The sequence below is a fragment of the Pocillopora damicornis genome, chromosome 2 (assembly GCF_964200805.1).
Source record: "Pocillopora damicornis chromosome 2, jaPocDami1.2, whole genome shotgun sequence".
Classification (NCBI taxonomy): domain Eukaryota; kingdom Metazoa; phylum Cnidaria; class Anthozoa; order Scleractinia; family Pocilloporidae; genus Pocillopora; species Pocillopora damicornis.
In genome coordinates, this window is record NC_142671.1 from 5,941,198 (window position 1) to 5,956,643 (window position 15,446).

Genomic DNA, 15,446 nt, shown 5'->3' on the forward strand with positions numbered 1-15,446 from the left:
GGCTCAGTCTAGAGAGCCGACACCGCGCGCTAGGAGGGGATTCAAGATGCCTCCTAAGAAGAAGCCGAAGGTCGACAGTGACAAACATTCAAAAACTGCAAAAAGAGGTAGAGTAAGACATTTACTTATACAGTAAATGGTTTGAACTCGGGGGTAACATGTAATAGTGTAGTTTGATCGTCTGGGTGAGTGTAGTCCTGAAGAGGACTGTTGTCGGTAGTGGTGATTGACGTTTCGACAACCTGAGCGGAAGTCTTAATCGGAGTCGAGGAGAAAGTTATGTTATCTATCTACACAGAACTTGAAACCTGCGTGCTAGTATGCTTCGAATACTATATCGCCCTGTATGTCACGTGTTATCATCAGGGAGCCATAATAATTACTGAAATTACTATTTCGAACTATTTACTATAGGAAAAGGGAGGACTTCAAGAGCTTGTGTATTTTGATACAGCCAAAACGTTTAATGAGTCCTAGGCCGTAAACAGTGAACGTTATTAATATTTCCCTCATCTTGCTGCATTGATTACATAATAATAGGAATAATAGGACATCACATTACTTGATGGAGGTGGGTGGGGGTGGGGGGGATGTCTTAGCACCTTTAAACATAACAGTCCCTCCTTTTTGGCGATGTCAAAAATGATAATAGTAAAAGAATAAAGGTAAAAAGAGCTCCCTGTGGCACTTAAAACAAATTTTTTCAAAATTTTTTTTTGAAATGCATGACAGACTCTGCTTAAAAGGAGGGACTGCTTGTATTATATGGCACTCTAGGTACTGCTTGCTACACTACTGGAAGGGAACCTAACTTTACCAGCAAGGTTAAATGACAGATGTAGTGGGAATTGTTTAAATTTTGTTTGAAAATGCAGTTTATTGATAAATTAACTGCACTCTCTCCATAGAGGAGAGTGCCAAACCAAGCAAGACTCCAAAAAAAGTAAGTGTGCGGTTACTACTGATCTCAACAGTTTTTGTGTCCTGTAAACAGGATATTGTGTAAAAAGCATAGTAGGTAACATGTTGTTGGACTTATTGCTCAGTCTGTTGTGTCAAGATAAATTTATAAGATATGCATAGATGAATCTAAGTGAAAAATTATTACGAGACTATTTTAATATTAAATAGAATTGGTTAATAAAATCAAAAGGAAGTAAAAGTTACTTAGTTCATTAATCAATGAATCATTCCAAGCCAAAGGGTTAAGAACTTTGTCATGATATACAGTACAACCCTGGTAACTCAAACTCCCAAGGGACAGAATAGATGGTTTGATTTACTGGGTGTTTGAGTTAGCTGATAGTAAATGATTGAAAATAAATGGGTTGGAAAGAAATCAGACCTTGTTTGAGTTACAGGGGGGGTTCAGGTTAACAGCGTTTGAGTTAGCGGGGTTCTTCTGTTTGTACAAAAACCCCTCCCACTTCTAGAACAAATTGTATCCAAGTATAATAACAAATAAATCTGAATATTATAATGTATAAATAGGCCCCACTCATATTACTTCAATGCTTGCTATTTCTCAAAAGATTAAGAAACAGAAATGACATTCTTAACTAAAGTAGTTACTATTATATTTTTGTCAGTGACTGTGGGTGACTTTTCTTTATGAAAAGGGATGAATTTGCAACTTTAAATCATTGAATTTTTCAGGAAGTGCAATACTCAAGATGGCTTATGAAATCTGAACCTGAAAGCAGATTTGAGAAAGGAGTAGATGTAAAGGTACAACAACTTACTTCTAAAAGCCAACATTTACAATAATAAGACAATTTAAGTGAGGCTGTGATTCTTTTCCTTTGTACATTTAAAGTGTTTTCAGCCTTGATAATCTGTTTACACCAGCATTACTTCATTTCACCCAAATCCATTTATTTATTCTGCATTATTTAAGTTCCTTCAATTTTATGGGAGATGAAAGTTCTCAATAACTTCAAGTGTGCCACAGTCTTAAAGTTAGTAGAATTACCATTTTTTAAACCTGTCATTTTAGTTAATTTTCCAATTCCCCTTTACCAATGCCACACCATCCACACTCCTATGCCTAAAACCAAGAAAATGTCTTTCACTTACACTGTATCTTTGTGAGATGTATAATTTTTTTATGATCTTACAATTAATGTATTATCCAGCCACTTAGTATAAATCTTACTTAACCCCTTAACTCCCAAGATCTGATTGTTAATTCTCTCCTTTAGCTGCTACATATTTCCTTGTAAATAAGTTTCGAGAATTTGGTGTCAGATCAAGATACACATAACAGCTTTGACCTGATAAGTTTGAATTTTCTCATGACCTGTTTGCTGGATAATATCTAGTTATTATAGGGTGCAGTTACTTGTTAATCACTTAAAGGGTTAATAACAGTGAGTGGTAATCAGGAGTGTTCTCTGAACATTATCTTAGTTTGGCATTGAGGACTTAAAGAAAGAACCCAATCAAACAGCCTGTTGGGATGGTGTGAGAAATTACCAGGTATATGAAAATTTTCCCATCTATTATGAACCTTTACACCCTAACATCACTATGCATATTCTCCATACTGTTCTCTATACATTTCCTAAGATGCTGACAAGGAGAATTTGGTTAACAATCAAGAGCTTCTCTAGTGATTGTTTTCTATATTTTTGTTACCTTAATGTGTGATGTGGAGGTAATATTACACGGAGAGATTAGAAGCAAGTTGCTAATGAGGCTCAAAGGATTAATTAAAGATATAGATATTTTATTTGAGGAGCATCAATTTGTAATAAATTACACAGTAAAATAGTTCTTGCTTCCTTTCTTACTCAAACCTGATGAGAGGAACCAAGTTCTTAAAAATTAATAAATATTTAAGGGTCCCTTTTTATGGTCAAAATATTCAGGGTCAACTCAGTCATCAGTTGAATGTAATTTTTCCAGAGAAAATGCTCAGCAAAATGATTTCATCTCTGCTAAGGTGCATTTATTTAATGATTGGTAAATTTTGTAAATGAACTTGGAATTTATCTCTTTTGGTTGTATTCTACTTTCATTTTAGGCTCGAAATTTTATGCGAGATCAAATGAAGAGTGGTCACCTTGCATTCTTCTATCACAGTAACTGTAAAAACCCTGGCATAGCTGCAATTGTGGAGGTAAAATCTCACATTGAAGAGGGTTTCAACCCCATAGTTGACAACCTACTTTACAGACTAAATCTTCCCAAAGTATGTAGGAATCTACAGCTTACTTCCTCCTCTATGAGAAGAATCTCTTGCTCTCTTCCACAGTCCTCTAAATCTTGCAGATATTGGTTTATTTGATGTTTGTATTACCAAAAAAATGGGGGGGGGGGGGGGGAGCCAGGTAACATATATCTCCATTAAAAAAAAATGATTTGGATGAAACTGCTCAAAGATGGTTGTTTGAGTACATTTTAGTGAATTCAGGGATGAGACAAGGAAGTATAACAAAATTAGGGGAGGATGGGAAGGTGATCCAAAATGAAACTTAGATTTCAGATTTCCAGAGCAAGCCATTTCTGAAAAGTGTATTATGGTCATGTGTGGTCAATCTTCCAACCATTATTTAGAAACTGATATACTTTCATTTGAACCTGTAGATTGTCAAAGAAAGTTATGTGGATTATACACAATTTGATAAAGCAGATCCTCATTATGACCCGTGAGTAATAACAGGCTTCAAAATTATTGATCAAATATTTCAGATTAAATCTTTTTTCTTTCCATTCCCACCTCTCGTCCTCTACTTGTATCTCTGTGCTGTTTTTGATATCGGTATGCTGGGTGTTTGTTGTATACATGAACCAGCAGGCTCACCAACAAGTTTTTTTTGTATGTATTCCAAAGGTCTGCCATCACAATCCTTCTAGAGGATGATCATAACAAAATTAATAGTCAGCACCTTCCTTTATTACCATGCATGAGGTCATTTTGTGGTGCCTTTGAAAAAATGTGCATATGCAAATCTCAGTAACTCACTATCTTATCACGGATAGTGAGAGGAAATGTGAACAAACATTCAAGTTCTGCTGATATATTTAACTAGTTGATCTACATTTAGTGATTCATTATTATTTTTTTTTTAAAGGAATTCTAAGAAAGAGAACCCCAAATGGTTCATGGTAAGTTGTAGCAATGGCAACATTAAATAACTTTGAAAGAAGACTTGTAAACTTAGGAAAGGTTAAATGTATTATCTTTTTTCACAAAGGTATTGCATTCATAATGGATTGGTTGACTATAAAGTATCCTATGGCAGGAGTGATGACTGAAGGTGTATCTTAATTAAGGGCAGCATAGAATGATCAAAGCTTCATGTCTTTTGATACAACATTAAATTCTCCTTGTTTTAAAAGAAATAGAAGGCAAGTTGGAAGGAGAATTTAACAGACCATCAGAAAATTAGGCCTCTCTTTTTTGAGTACCTCTTCTGGTGCAAACTGTGTTTTTGATATTTACTGGTTTTTTTTGTAGGTGGATGTAAAGTTTGTCCGTATGATGAAACGCTTTATTTCTCTACAAGAACTGAAAGCTCTTCATCAAGTAAGCTGTCTCACTCATCCATAAAGTAATTTTATAACAGCACGCATGCTTCCCCTATATAAGTCCGATTGAGCCGCTATGAACAAAATCTTTATTTATGCACGTCCATGCATAAATAAGATGATGTGAGCATTTTTTTTAGTGACACTTTATGACATTTGGGTTTGATTTTCTCCATTTTCCCTGTAAATTTTGAGCTTTTCATTCACAGTTATCGGTTAACTGGATCAAATGTTCTCGCTCAAACCAAAGTATAAAATGTGCTGTGTTTTTGACCAGCTAATAGGGGCATTTATTTCCTTTTTTTTGTGCATTGTGAGAATTTTGCACTCTATCACAATTAAGGCTTCTTCATGCAGATCCTTGTTGTCGCTCTGTTATAAAAGAATTTGCTCATGCTTTTAGCTGTGTATATATTGAGTTATGAATGCACTTGGGAAGTTTGGAGAGCTCTCAAAAGCTAGAGTTGCTCTCCGCTGTGATTTAAGCTACTCTTACACATTTTTCAAGCTCTCCAAACTTCCTGTGTGCATCCATAACTCGATATATGCACGCTAAGCATGAACAAATTCTTAAATTTAAATGGCATAGATTACAGGTACTAAAGGAACTGTGGTGCTGGGTCAGAGGGAGAATATAAAAAGGTAATTTAGTATCATTAATCAAGTTGATGATGTAAATGGGTCACTGTAAAGAGTTTCAAAGCTGATGTTTGGAGCATAGCCCTTTATCAGAACAAAAGCTGCAAAGCATTGGCTCTCACTGGTAAAATGCTTTCTGCAAGTACACAACACTTGGAGTAACCTGTTTGTTTGTTGATGGTTTGTTTTTGTGTTTAATAGGAACACAAGGCAACCAATGGTCCATTAAAGTCAGTGGCACTCTTCACTTCAGCCCGACTATCAGTTCAACCTGTTACTGAAGGTAAATCATGCAAATTGTACTACTGTATTAGATAGTTAACAACTTGATGTCTGTTTAATTTGTCTTTTGTGAAAAAATAGTCACCAAATTTAACTTTATAATTATGTTTAGCCGTTGGCATGACACCTACATGACGCAATTACTTAGTTGATGTAGTTACTCATTTATTAGTAAACTTCTTTAAAAGTACACATTCAAAATGCTTGTAAAGAACCCAGTAGAGTGATAAAGTCAAGGTTAACTTGATATTTATTTCTTTTGTCATACTGGTGAAATATCTATTTTCACATTGCAAGATAATTTAATTTTATTTCCAGCGTTAAGTCGTTGTTGGAGTGAATGAGGAAGTTTTAACTCTCTAAATGTCAGCTATGAAAACTCTTCAGAATGGCCAATTTAAACTATCAACTCGGTTGCTATAAAACCAAATTATCCTGTAACACCCCAGCGACAAGCCTTAGTTTTTTTTTAAGAAACTTATCCTCTTCATTTTCATATTTGCCACACACAAATTTCAAAGCACTTTCCTTTAAAGAACATAGCAAATGAATGAAGTAACTCTTAAGTCACTAATTGTTTCACTGCTTCTCAAGTCATTTGCACTCAAATTATTCCCCAAAATGTTTTGTAAACCTCGAAAAGTTAACATAAAATTTTATTTCCCCTTTTATCATTTCAGATGAATTTGAATACATTTGTAGTTTGGAGGACAAACCAGTGGGTGATGCCAGTTGTGGAAAATTAATTTAATTAATTAAATTAATGCTCTTTCACCCTACCGGGAATTTTTCAAATGTAAGTTAAATTTAGGACACTCTCACGAAGAAAAATGTTCCTGTTCCAGAGGTTATTATTCCTGAGTTACTTGGGTTATTTTGGTTAATTCAGCTGAATTTAAGTACCTTAACACTAAATTTTGTGGGGTTGTTGTATGTTAATTTTACATGGAATAACTATTCATCTAATCCTGCTGGTCTAAAACTGCAATTATGACTTGTGTTCTATAGTATATGAAAAAAAAAAACATGCTGTCTATTGCTTTTGTAAATTTTTATTAAATAAATTCAATTTTTGTAGAAAAAAAAATAACTTCTTAAATACTAAACAAGCTGCATACAACCTGTCCCAAGTGTGACTAGAACTACATAATTCTTTCAGATTATGGAAGCTGCGATGGATTGTCACTCTCTCAGTTACTTACTCTACATAAAAGTGAATTTATTGGCTATAATTAACACTAGGTGAAACAGCTTTGACCACCTTTGAAATTCCTCATTAACCCTTTAACTCCCAAGATCCTATCAGTAATTCTCCTTACTGTCTACCATACAGTTCTTGTGATTTTAGTTTGGAGAAATTGGTCTTAGATCAACTTATAATCCCCTGATTTTTCTTTATTTGCATCACTTGTCTGCTTGATATTGTATTGATGTTGTAAGGAGAGTTTAAGGGTTAGAGAGATGAAATTTCCAACTTTTTGGAGCAGAAACTAAAATACTTTAGTTGCTGAAGAGTCATCGTTTCTTTAGACTTGGATAGCAGCAGGGCAAAGCAGTGTTTTTGCTAGTGCCTAGCCATTACTGAAGCCACTATCTTAAAGGTTCTGATATTAGGTAAAAAGCTGATGTAGAGTACCAACCTACGTGTAGAACAAACTCCGCAACAAATGTTGTGAACTGCATGAACTAAACCCCTACATGTGACTTACTCCTCAGCTAATTGGTTTTCATGTACCTGTTTGTAAAAGGCCCCCATGTAAACCAGCTTTAAATTGAACTGGGCAAGGCTGTTTAAATATTTCCCATAAATAATAATAGTGAAAAATATGACAACTCTTTCCTGTATTCCATGGTGATCTCCCCTTAATTCAGGCTAGAGACTTCCAACAGTCCAATATCAGGACAAATCTCATCTGTCAAACACTCTGCATTATTAATTTGAAAGTGGTTAAGTTATTGAAAATGGGATGTTACCATCAGCAGGGAAATCATGTACACAACCATAACCACTTGACCTCTCACAAGGCATAAACCTACCAGACTTATAATTAATCCAACTGTCTTTAGAAGCTGTCCTACGCCAGGACTGAGAATGTTTAAGCACTTCTCTTCCATAGCGATTTCTTGAGAACAAACCAGGAGAAAATGGTGTATTAATCCAGTAACCTTCAATGTTGGCTTTTGTATATGTTTCATATTTCTGCAGTTCACTGGGGAGATATCTTTTATTTGTCAGGTCACCCATTCCCCATACTTCAATATCAAACCCATTGAAATGGACATCCACATATCCAGCACTACCTCCTTGCACTTGTGGTTCAAAACTCAGTAACTTGTACCCATTGTTCTGGAAATAATCAATTGTTCTATTTTCACCAAAAATGTTCATACCAGTATAAAGGAAAGTCAAATCTCCATCTATGTCCCAAGCAATAAGGCCTTTGAACTTGACACCACCCAATGCAGAACCACAATCAAGTTCAAATGTTAGATTGTGAGCTTCAGTAAAATTCTGAAAAAATGCCAAGGCATCAGCATACCATTCTAGGCAGCACAAAGGGAGTAGTTCATGGTCAGGTTTGCAAGTAACTTCAATGTCTTTACAAGAGAAGGAATGCTTTATCCCTTCTGGCAGAAGCACTTTATTTAGTTGCCATTTCTTAGCCAAAGGGGTCCAAACATCTCTATCAGTTCTCTTGGAATATGACCAGTAATCTGTTGTAAAATACATAGCATCTGGACATGACATCACTAAGCTGCCTTTCTGAACAATACTTGAAAACCAGTCTTCAAACAAAACTTCATTTGGAAGCATCTCATCAAGCTTGAACAGACTTGTTTTGGTTACAAAAGGTCCCTGAAGATAATCACAGAACATGCATTCATTCTTTGAGTGCAAGTATCCCTCTTGGTACTTTAAGACGTAGTTCTTCATCGTAGTTTGGACACATCCTGCTTTCCAGTGACCAGAGAAGTTACGGTATGATCCACCAGCAACTTCAACATATGGTATCTGACTGATAACAAGAATCTGCCTCTCAAGTTGTGTTAGCCATGTGAAGTGAAACACATCACGTGCAACCAGCACATAAGGAGTAGAGGCTTTCCTTACCAGAATGTTCCATCCCTTAGCTACTTGAGCTTTATCAATCAAAACAACATCAACATTTTTATAATTTCGGGTAGCTTTTATTACATTGTCACTTCCTGTTGCCAAATAGACCTGAACTGTTGGGTAAGTCTCTGTTATGCCTTTTATAATGGTTTCAATATGGCCCTCATCTTGCTTGGGATATGCAACAGTGTTGACCAGAACACTTACAACAGAATCAAGAGGTTTAACATTGGTACAGTTGGTCATCATCCAAACATTCTCAAGGGAGCTTAAGTTTGTCCCCTTGTAAACTTCTGGACACACATCCAAAATAGTATCATTGTTGCCCACACTTTCCACAGCTTCCTTTCTATCAAGCTGTTTTATAACTTCTTCTAACTGCTCAGCCAATTCTTTCGATGGTTCCTTTTTCAACAGGAGGAATTCCTGCAATTGTTGGTGAATGTCACTAAGTTCATTTACAAGATTTTCTTGTAACTTGAGGGTCTCTTCACATGGCCTGTAAGAGACAAAATTTATGCCTTAAACATATTTTAAAGAAACACAGTATTAAATACAGTCTATTGTCAAGTTCATAATGGTTATGGTAAAGGTTTTAAACAGTTGAAATTAAGCTGTGGTTTATTACCTCTTTGTTCCTTACTTCCTACACATTAACCCTTGGGCCCTAAACAGTGAACAGCATCTAATTTCTTCTCACAGTGTCACCCCTGAATCACAGTTTAGGGTCATGAGAAAAAAGGAAATGATCACCCACTAAAGAAGCTCTTGATTGTTAAACACATTCTCCTTGTCCTTAGGAGATTTATAGAGAACAGTATGGAGAGTATTAGAGTGTAAAGGGTTTAATCAACTGTGTTGGAAATCACCAAACAGATCCCAAACATTTTGCAAATCTTCAAAGATTTTTTTTTATAAGCAAAGGGCTTCCTCCCGTAAATTTTGTCAAGTGTGCAATGTGGACAAGATATGGAAATAACATGAAAAATGAGCCCCAAGAAGAGTGGTTGCTGCTAAAGTTCCCCCAGGGGACTCACCCAGGTCCAAGATTATGACACCTTCCTGATTTACTACCTTTAATTTGAAAATATGTTTTCTAAATAATTCAGTTGCTTTTAAAGATTTCAGAAAAGTTTTTTGTGGAAACATTTTGTTAAAAGTTTGAATTCAGTTTATTCAAATAAAAGAAAAATCAATTTTTTTGGCCTCTGAAGGTGGAAAGTAACCTTAAGTTGTAAAGATCTTGGCAAGTGTTACTACCACTGTTACCTTAGCTTACATGTTGTGGCTGTAACATACCATTTATGCCTCCATTATCATTTTATTCCAGTTATTGAGAGCACTACCTCTGATCTAGTATTTAAATACTTTTTTCCTGTTTATGAAGCCATCAGCCCAAGGAAAGGTTAAGGAGAGGTTTAGTTAAATAACAAATTCACAAAAAGCCAAATATATCTACCTGTAGCTTTCAATCCAATGTGAGCTGGTTACATATAAGGACATGACCATTACCAACATGAGTATTGGGCATGCTATCAACATTACTCCCCAAGACTGAGGAAAAATAGACATGACTGTGCCAAGTCTTACCCTATTGTACACAAAGATAACCATGTATTAGTATACACTACATACTGTAATCTTTAAATTAAACAGCAATTTTCATTTATTGTCAGTAATGCCCTTACCACAAAGGTTTTTGCTTTGAACTTAGGACAAACCTTTTCATTTCAAAATAATTTAATTTTTTTTCTTTAAACTTCATACATTTCAGACTATTTTTTCAAGGGATTTGCATCCAATATTCCTGTCATTTGTGAAAATTTCATGCATCATGTGTCCATGTAATGCTGCAAGACACGCATGTGTACTTAAAAGAAGGGACGAAACATGACTACAAGCAAAGTTTGGTATTACAAGATTACTAATCAACTAACTTTTTTTCACAAATACACACAACTCTTCAGGGCGTGAAATTGCGCCTAATACAGGCGCCAATGCGCCTAAATTTTTCACTTTGGCAACCAAATCCTGAAAGAACGTTTCATCATAACCTTACCAAGAGATATAGTGAATTAAAAAGATTTGCAAAGATAAATCCGCGGCAAACTTCCTCGTTAAGTTTGTTTCCAAAACGTATCACATGCATCTCGATCGATAACTAGACGCCATCTTGGATTTAGATGAGCCTGAATGTTGTATATCATCCATCCTAGTGTCCACTTTGTAGCACGTTAAAGATCTTTCCCTAACTTAATTTTGGAGGGTCTATCTAGAATGCTGACAGCATAAAGAAAGATTTTGTTTGTCTTTGAAAATGGCGACCAACTTTTTTTGAATTGGCTACCACTTTGAAGAAGTTAGGAGCCAAGTGGCTATCAGAAAAAAAAAGTTAATTTCACGCCCTGCTCTTGTATGATATAAATAAGCTAAAAATGAAATACTACTCAAACATACAAAGACCAGCAAAATGAAATACTGGGTGTTATGGAAGGGAAGAAAAATAGCAAGAAATGTTAAGTATTACAAGACTACTAATTAACTGATTTTTTTTTTTCACAAATACACACAACTCTTGTATGATATAAATAAGCTAAAAATAGAATACTCCTCAAACATACAAAGACCAGCAAAATGAAATACTAGGTACTATGGGAGGGAAGAAAAATATCTTTTAAGAATGCAAACAGCATAGTCTAGAGAGTGAAAAAGGGTTTATACATGATTAAGCCAGGGCCAGATTTACGATGTAATGCATGAATTTTATGTGAAGGCGAATGTGATTCGTATATTTATGAACAAGCATGAGATGACCAGACCAAGACCAAATGTCAGTTTGGTACACGTTTAAGAGAGCATCAAAAAGCGGTTTTCTTTTGCAAAAAGGTATCAGCTTTATCAGAGAACACATGCCTAACTAACCATACAATTGGGTGGGATAATTCTAAAATTATCACCACTAATCGGCGTTACCACCAGCACCTTTGTTTGGAGGCTTGGCATATTAACTCCGCCCATGCTCCTTTAAATCGTGACAATGGCAGTTTGCTTCCTGAAGCCATTTACACCTCGTCAGAAAAAAGGCCACTAATCAGTGATCATATAAAAGGACCTCTTGTTGCAGCATTTAGATCACCCCTGATGAAGGCACTAGACAGGAGTGTCGAAACATTAGGTCTATGAATTGTAACTTCTTCGGTTACATTCATCAAATCTGTAAACCAAAGTAGCATCAAACTATGTCTGATTGTCCACCTGGTTGCCATGTGAACTTTAATATAAGCGTGAGATGACTTGTGAATTTCAGATTTCCCAGAAATCTTGTACACAAGAGGAGAAATTTGAAGTTTTCCCTTTTATATTGATGATGCATGAATCTTTTTTTTTTTTAAATTTTAATTGTTAGTGAAACAGGATCAGGACCTCCCTTTTGATACACTCTAAGTAATCACTAAAGTACCAATCAAGACATCACTGTGCTTTTACTTGCAATAAGAAAACTAACTAGCTGTAAATTCAGTGTCATTCTGAACTTCATCCGGTTGAGATTCCCAAAGTTATTAATGGTCTTAGTTATCACTGGGTTCATTTTCTCTCTCATTCGTAAATTTGCATATCGTATTTATTCGATTAAACGCTGCTCTCGAATAAACACTGCATTTTAGTACAGAAATGTAAATAAACGCCGCCCTCGAATAAACGCCGCAACATGATGAGGCGTTTATTCGGATAATAGACTCAAAAAGCACGCATTCATCAATGCTTCGATCGCAGTTTTAAATTTTCAATGAACCAGACACAAATCCTTTTGTATGTACCAGGTCTGATGTCGAGAAAGCATATCCGACATCAGATCTTTATTCGCTCTATTCACTTAAACTATTGCTGAAGTAGTATTAACATGCAAATTGTGAAATTGAGAACGATCTAAAAAGACTTTTAAGACAAACACTAAACACATACTATCGTTTGCAAGAAAACAATTGGATCTTAAAGAAACGCCGCCCTCGTTAAGACGCTGCACTCGAATCAAGAAAAATTAACGAACGCCGCGGCGTTAAATCGAATTAATGCCGTACAGAAAGCCATGGTCAGGTATTCCCAAGTAGTTACCACCAACTATAGTGTTTTTTCAGCATGATTACACAACATTATTATCGAGTCAGTGAATGTTTGCTTCGTCAAAATTCTGGTCGGTTTCTTTAGGAAATATGTTTTATACGCGTGGAGGACTTACTTCATAGCCACTGCTTTCTCAGCAAATCCAAAAGAAGTAGCTAAGCCGGCTAAACAAGGTCGTTCACCTAATCCAAAAATGAGGAAACGCTACTGTGAAGATAAATTTTTTGAATGGTATCCTGGCACGCACCTCAGTTTTGGGAGTTATTCGTGGCTTCGAGTAGTAAGGCTGCGAGAGACTTGGTGTAACAATATTGCGTGACACTGTCACGACCTCGTGGTCCGCTGACGACATCTGTTTTCTTATATTAAAATATATCTTGTTGGTCCGACATCTTGGTTTTGTATGTGTTCTCCTCTACATTGCCCGTTCTGGCTTGTTACACTTGGGACGGTTTCTCCACTAGGAGCTCGAGCCGCTATGTATCATTTTACTCGAGCTTCTTTCTCGTAGAGCGCTCTATTCTTAACACCTGGGCCACCTGTAATCACTTGCCACCATAATCGTCTCTCTAAACACATGGCCAAAAATAAATGATATCTTAAGAAACAAGAATGCCTGTTCGGATGTCACGCAACACTCTGCCAAGAGAACTTTGGTGTAGCGTACCGTGACATCCCACTGAGCCCCCGCGGGCTGCCAAGGAGCCTACAAGAGAGCGGAACCCAATCTCCCGCCTAATAATCTATACCGTCTACAATGGTCATTTCAACCCATTAATGTAGCTTGTCTACATTATTCACCCAGAGTGACACAAAATGACAGATGATCATCGTGCACGGTGCGGAAGGAAATTAAAAGCTGTAACCTACTCATCAGGCTCTAACTGCATTGCAGTGTAAAGTGAAGGGAACGAAAAAGGAAAGAAAACGTTAAGTAACTGACGTGTTCTATGACTCTTCAGTTGTCAGACTGGTGAAAGGTCCCCGAAGAATTTCCAATAACGATAACCGAAAGCGAGTACCCAATAAACCGAAAGCTGCGTAGGTGCAATGACTGAGATTGCATCATAAAAAATTAATACTACATGTTACAACCAAGTGGTCAAACTTCTGCGCATGTGTTGTAATGAGTAGGTGCTTTAAGGCTTTCAGAGCCAAGAGGGTTTCAACGGGGTGATGGCTTTTACGGCTGACGGTTAATAACATTCCATCTAAATTGTTGTCACCAGAAATTTTTCCAACAGTTAACTTTTTGACGATTATTAGTCAAAATTTGACAATTTTTATACTTAAAGGCTACCGGTTGAACCCTTGGAGACCCTCGACCATGTGGTCTCACAGCTTTTACTGCTTTCTAGAAACTTTTCAATTATCTTTCACTTATTTTGCGAGACAGCGGTTATTTTCCTTTAAGGAGGCTCCTTGTAGTCTTTGTTTAATGTTGGCGCGCGCGCCAGCGTATTGTTACTCTAGAAAATTTTTGTGTTCGCTTTTCTGGGTCACAATCCGGCGAAATATTGATCAGGGTTTTATGACGGGAGCAGTTTTTGTGGACTTGCGTAAGGCATTCGATACAATAGATCATTCTATTTTGTTTAGGAAACTGCACTTTCTTGGAATCAAAGGCAAAGAGCTAAACTGGTTTGAAAACTATCTGTCTAGCCGCATCCAAGTTGTTGGCGTCGGTGGTGCCTCATCTGATCCTCCACACATAACATCTGGTGTTCCACGAGGTTCCATATTAGGCCCTCTACTCTTTGTTATTCATATCAACGATTCGCCCCTCTGCATTAAGATTTGTAATGTGCTTATATACGCAGATGATACCGTTCTGTTTTGTGCCGGATCTAACTCTAAAGTCATCGAAGATAATCTGAATCAGGACCTGAATACATTGGGTGAATAGCTTCAAGTAAACAGCTTGTTTCTTAATACCACCAAAACTGAAGCCATGCTATTTGGAACTAATTCTAAACTGTCCAAACATAAAGACTTTGATATTAGACATAGTTTGATGCTACACTGGTTTGCAGATTTAATGAATGTAACCGAAGAAGTTACAATTCATAGACCCAACGTTTCGACACTCCTGTCTAGTGCCTAGAAAAAAAAAAAACAAAAACCTTTTCAGACTTTGGGGCATATTTTCGCCAAACCTAAGGATCCTGTCACGAAAGAACAACGAACCGACGCCATTTATTCTATTCTTTGCAATGACTGTGACAACGAATACATCGGACAGACCAAACGCCAGTTTGGTACACGGTTAAAAGAGCACCGAAAAGCGGTTTTTCTTTGCAAAAAGGAAAATTCAGCTTTATCGGAGAACACATGCCTAACCAACCATACAAATGGGTGGGATAATTCTAAAATTATCACCACTAATCGGCGTTACCACCAGCGCCTTTGTTTGGAGGCTTGGCACATTAACTCCGCCCACGCTCCTTTAAATCGTGACGATGGCGGTCTGCTTCCTGACGCTTATTTACACCTCGTCAGAAAAAAAGGCCGCTAATTAGTGATCATATAAAAGGACCTCTTGTTGCAGCGTTTAGATCACCCCTGATGAAGGCACTAGACAGGAGTGTCGAAACGTTGGGTCTATGAATTGTAACTTCTTCGGTTACATTCATTAAATTTGCAAACCAGTGTAGCATCAAACTATGTCTGATTGTCCACCTGGTTGCCGTGTGAACTTTAATATACTTTGATATTACTTTTCATGGACAAAGTTTAAAACGGGTAAACATGTTCA

At 36.6% G+C, this 15,446-nt stretch overlaps 2 protein-coding genes across 7 annotated transcripts; one reads left to right on the plus strand and one right to left on the minus strand.

Annotated features, from left to right (window-relative positions):
* The first annotated feature begins 3 nt into the window (after nucleotides 1-3).
* On the plus strand, nucleotides 4-6,541 carry LOC113683059 (thymocyte nuclear protein 1). 2 transcript variants are annotated; one of them, XM_027200255.2, is made up of 10 exons: nucleotides 4-107; nucleotides 909-943; nucleotides 1,657-1,728; nucleotides 2,410-2,478; nucleotides 3,026-3,121; nucleotides 3,589-3,650; nucleotides 4,077-4,110; nucleotides 4,463-4,531; nucleotides 5,374-5,455; nucleotides 6,135-6,541. In XM_027200255.2, exons 1-10 carry the CDS (start codon nucleotides 47-49, stop codon nucleotides 6,203-6,205), a joined length of 651 nt encoding a protein of 216 aa, XP_027056056.2. In that variant the 5' UTR covers nucleotides 4-46; the 3' UTR covers nucleotides 6,206-6,541. The 2 variants fall into 2 exon arrangements, with proteins under 2 accessions (XP_027056056.2, XP_089054585.1); XM_089198459.1 differs by lacking the exon at nucleotides 3,026-3,121.
* On the minus strand, nucleotides 6,493-13,062 carry LOC113683057 (uncharacterized). 5 transcript variants are annotated; one of them, XM_089198454.1, is made up of 3 exons: nucleotides 12,939-13,062; nucleotides 10,029-10,160; nucleotides 6,493-9,068 (listed from the first exon to the last, which is right to left on the minus strand). In XM_089198454.1, exons 2-3 carry the CDS (start codon nucleotides 10,139-10,141, stop codon nucleotides 7,403-7,405), a joined length of 1,779 nt encoding a protein of 592 aa, XP_089054580.1. In that variant the 5' UTR covers nucleotides 10,142-10,160; nucleotides 12,939-13,062; the 3' UTR covers nucleotides 6,493-7,402. The 5 variants fall into 5 exon arrangements, with proteins under 5 accessions (XP_089054580.1, XP_027056053.2, XP_089054581.1 ...); XM_027200252.2 differs by having other exon boundaries at nucleotides 12,807-12,987; XM_089198455.1 differs by lacking the exon at nucleotides 12,939-13,062 and adding an exon at nucleotides 11,552-11,761.
* Between the last annotated feature and the right edge of the window lie 2,384 nt (nucleotides 13,063-15,446).

What these genes read in the sequence shown, in the direction of transcription:
- LOC113683059 (XM_027200255.2), top strand. Translation starts at nt 47, where the DNA reads ATGCCTCCTAAGAAGAAGCCGAAGGTCGACAGTGACAAACATTCAAAA. An exon ending in AGAAAGGAGTAGATGTAAAG is followed by an intron (nt 1,729 to 2,409) that starts GTACAACAACTT and finishes ACATTATCTTAG; the next exon opens with TTTGGCATTGAGGACTTAAA. An exon ending in GCATAGCTGCAATTGTGGAG is followed by an intron (nt 3,122 to 3,588) that starts GTAAAATCTCAC and finishes TTGAACCTGTAG; the next exon opens with ATTGTCAAAGAAAGTTATGT.
- LOC113683057 (XM_089198455.1), bottom strand. Translation starts at nt 11,631, where the DNA reads ATGGCTTCAGGAAGCAAACTGCCATTGTCACGATTTAAAGGAGCATGG. An exon ending in TGCCAAGCCTCCAAACAAAG is followed by an intron (nt 10,161 to 11,551) that starts GTGCTGGTGGTA and finishes TGTGTACAATAG; the next exon opens with GGTAAGACTTGGCACAGTCA. An exon ending in CATTGGATTGAAAGCTACAG is followed by an intron (nt 9,069 to 10,028) that starts GTAGATATATTT and finishes TGTCTCTTACAG; the next exon opens with GCCATGTGAAGAGACCCTCA.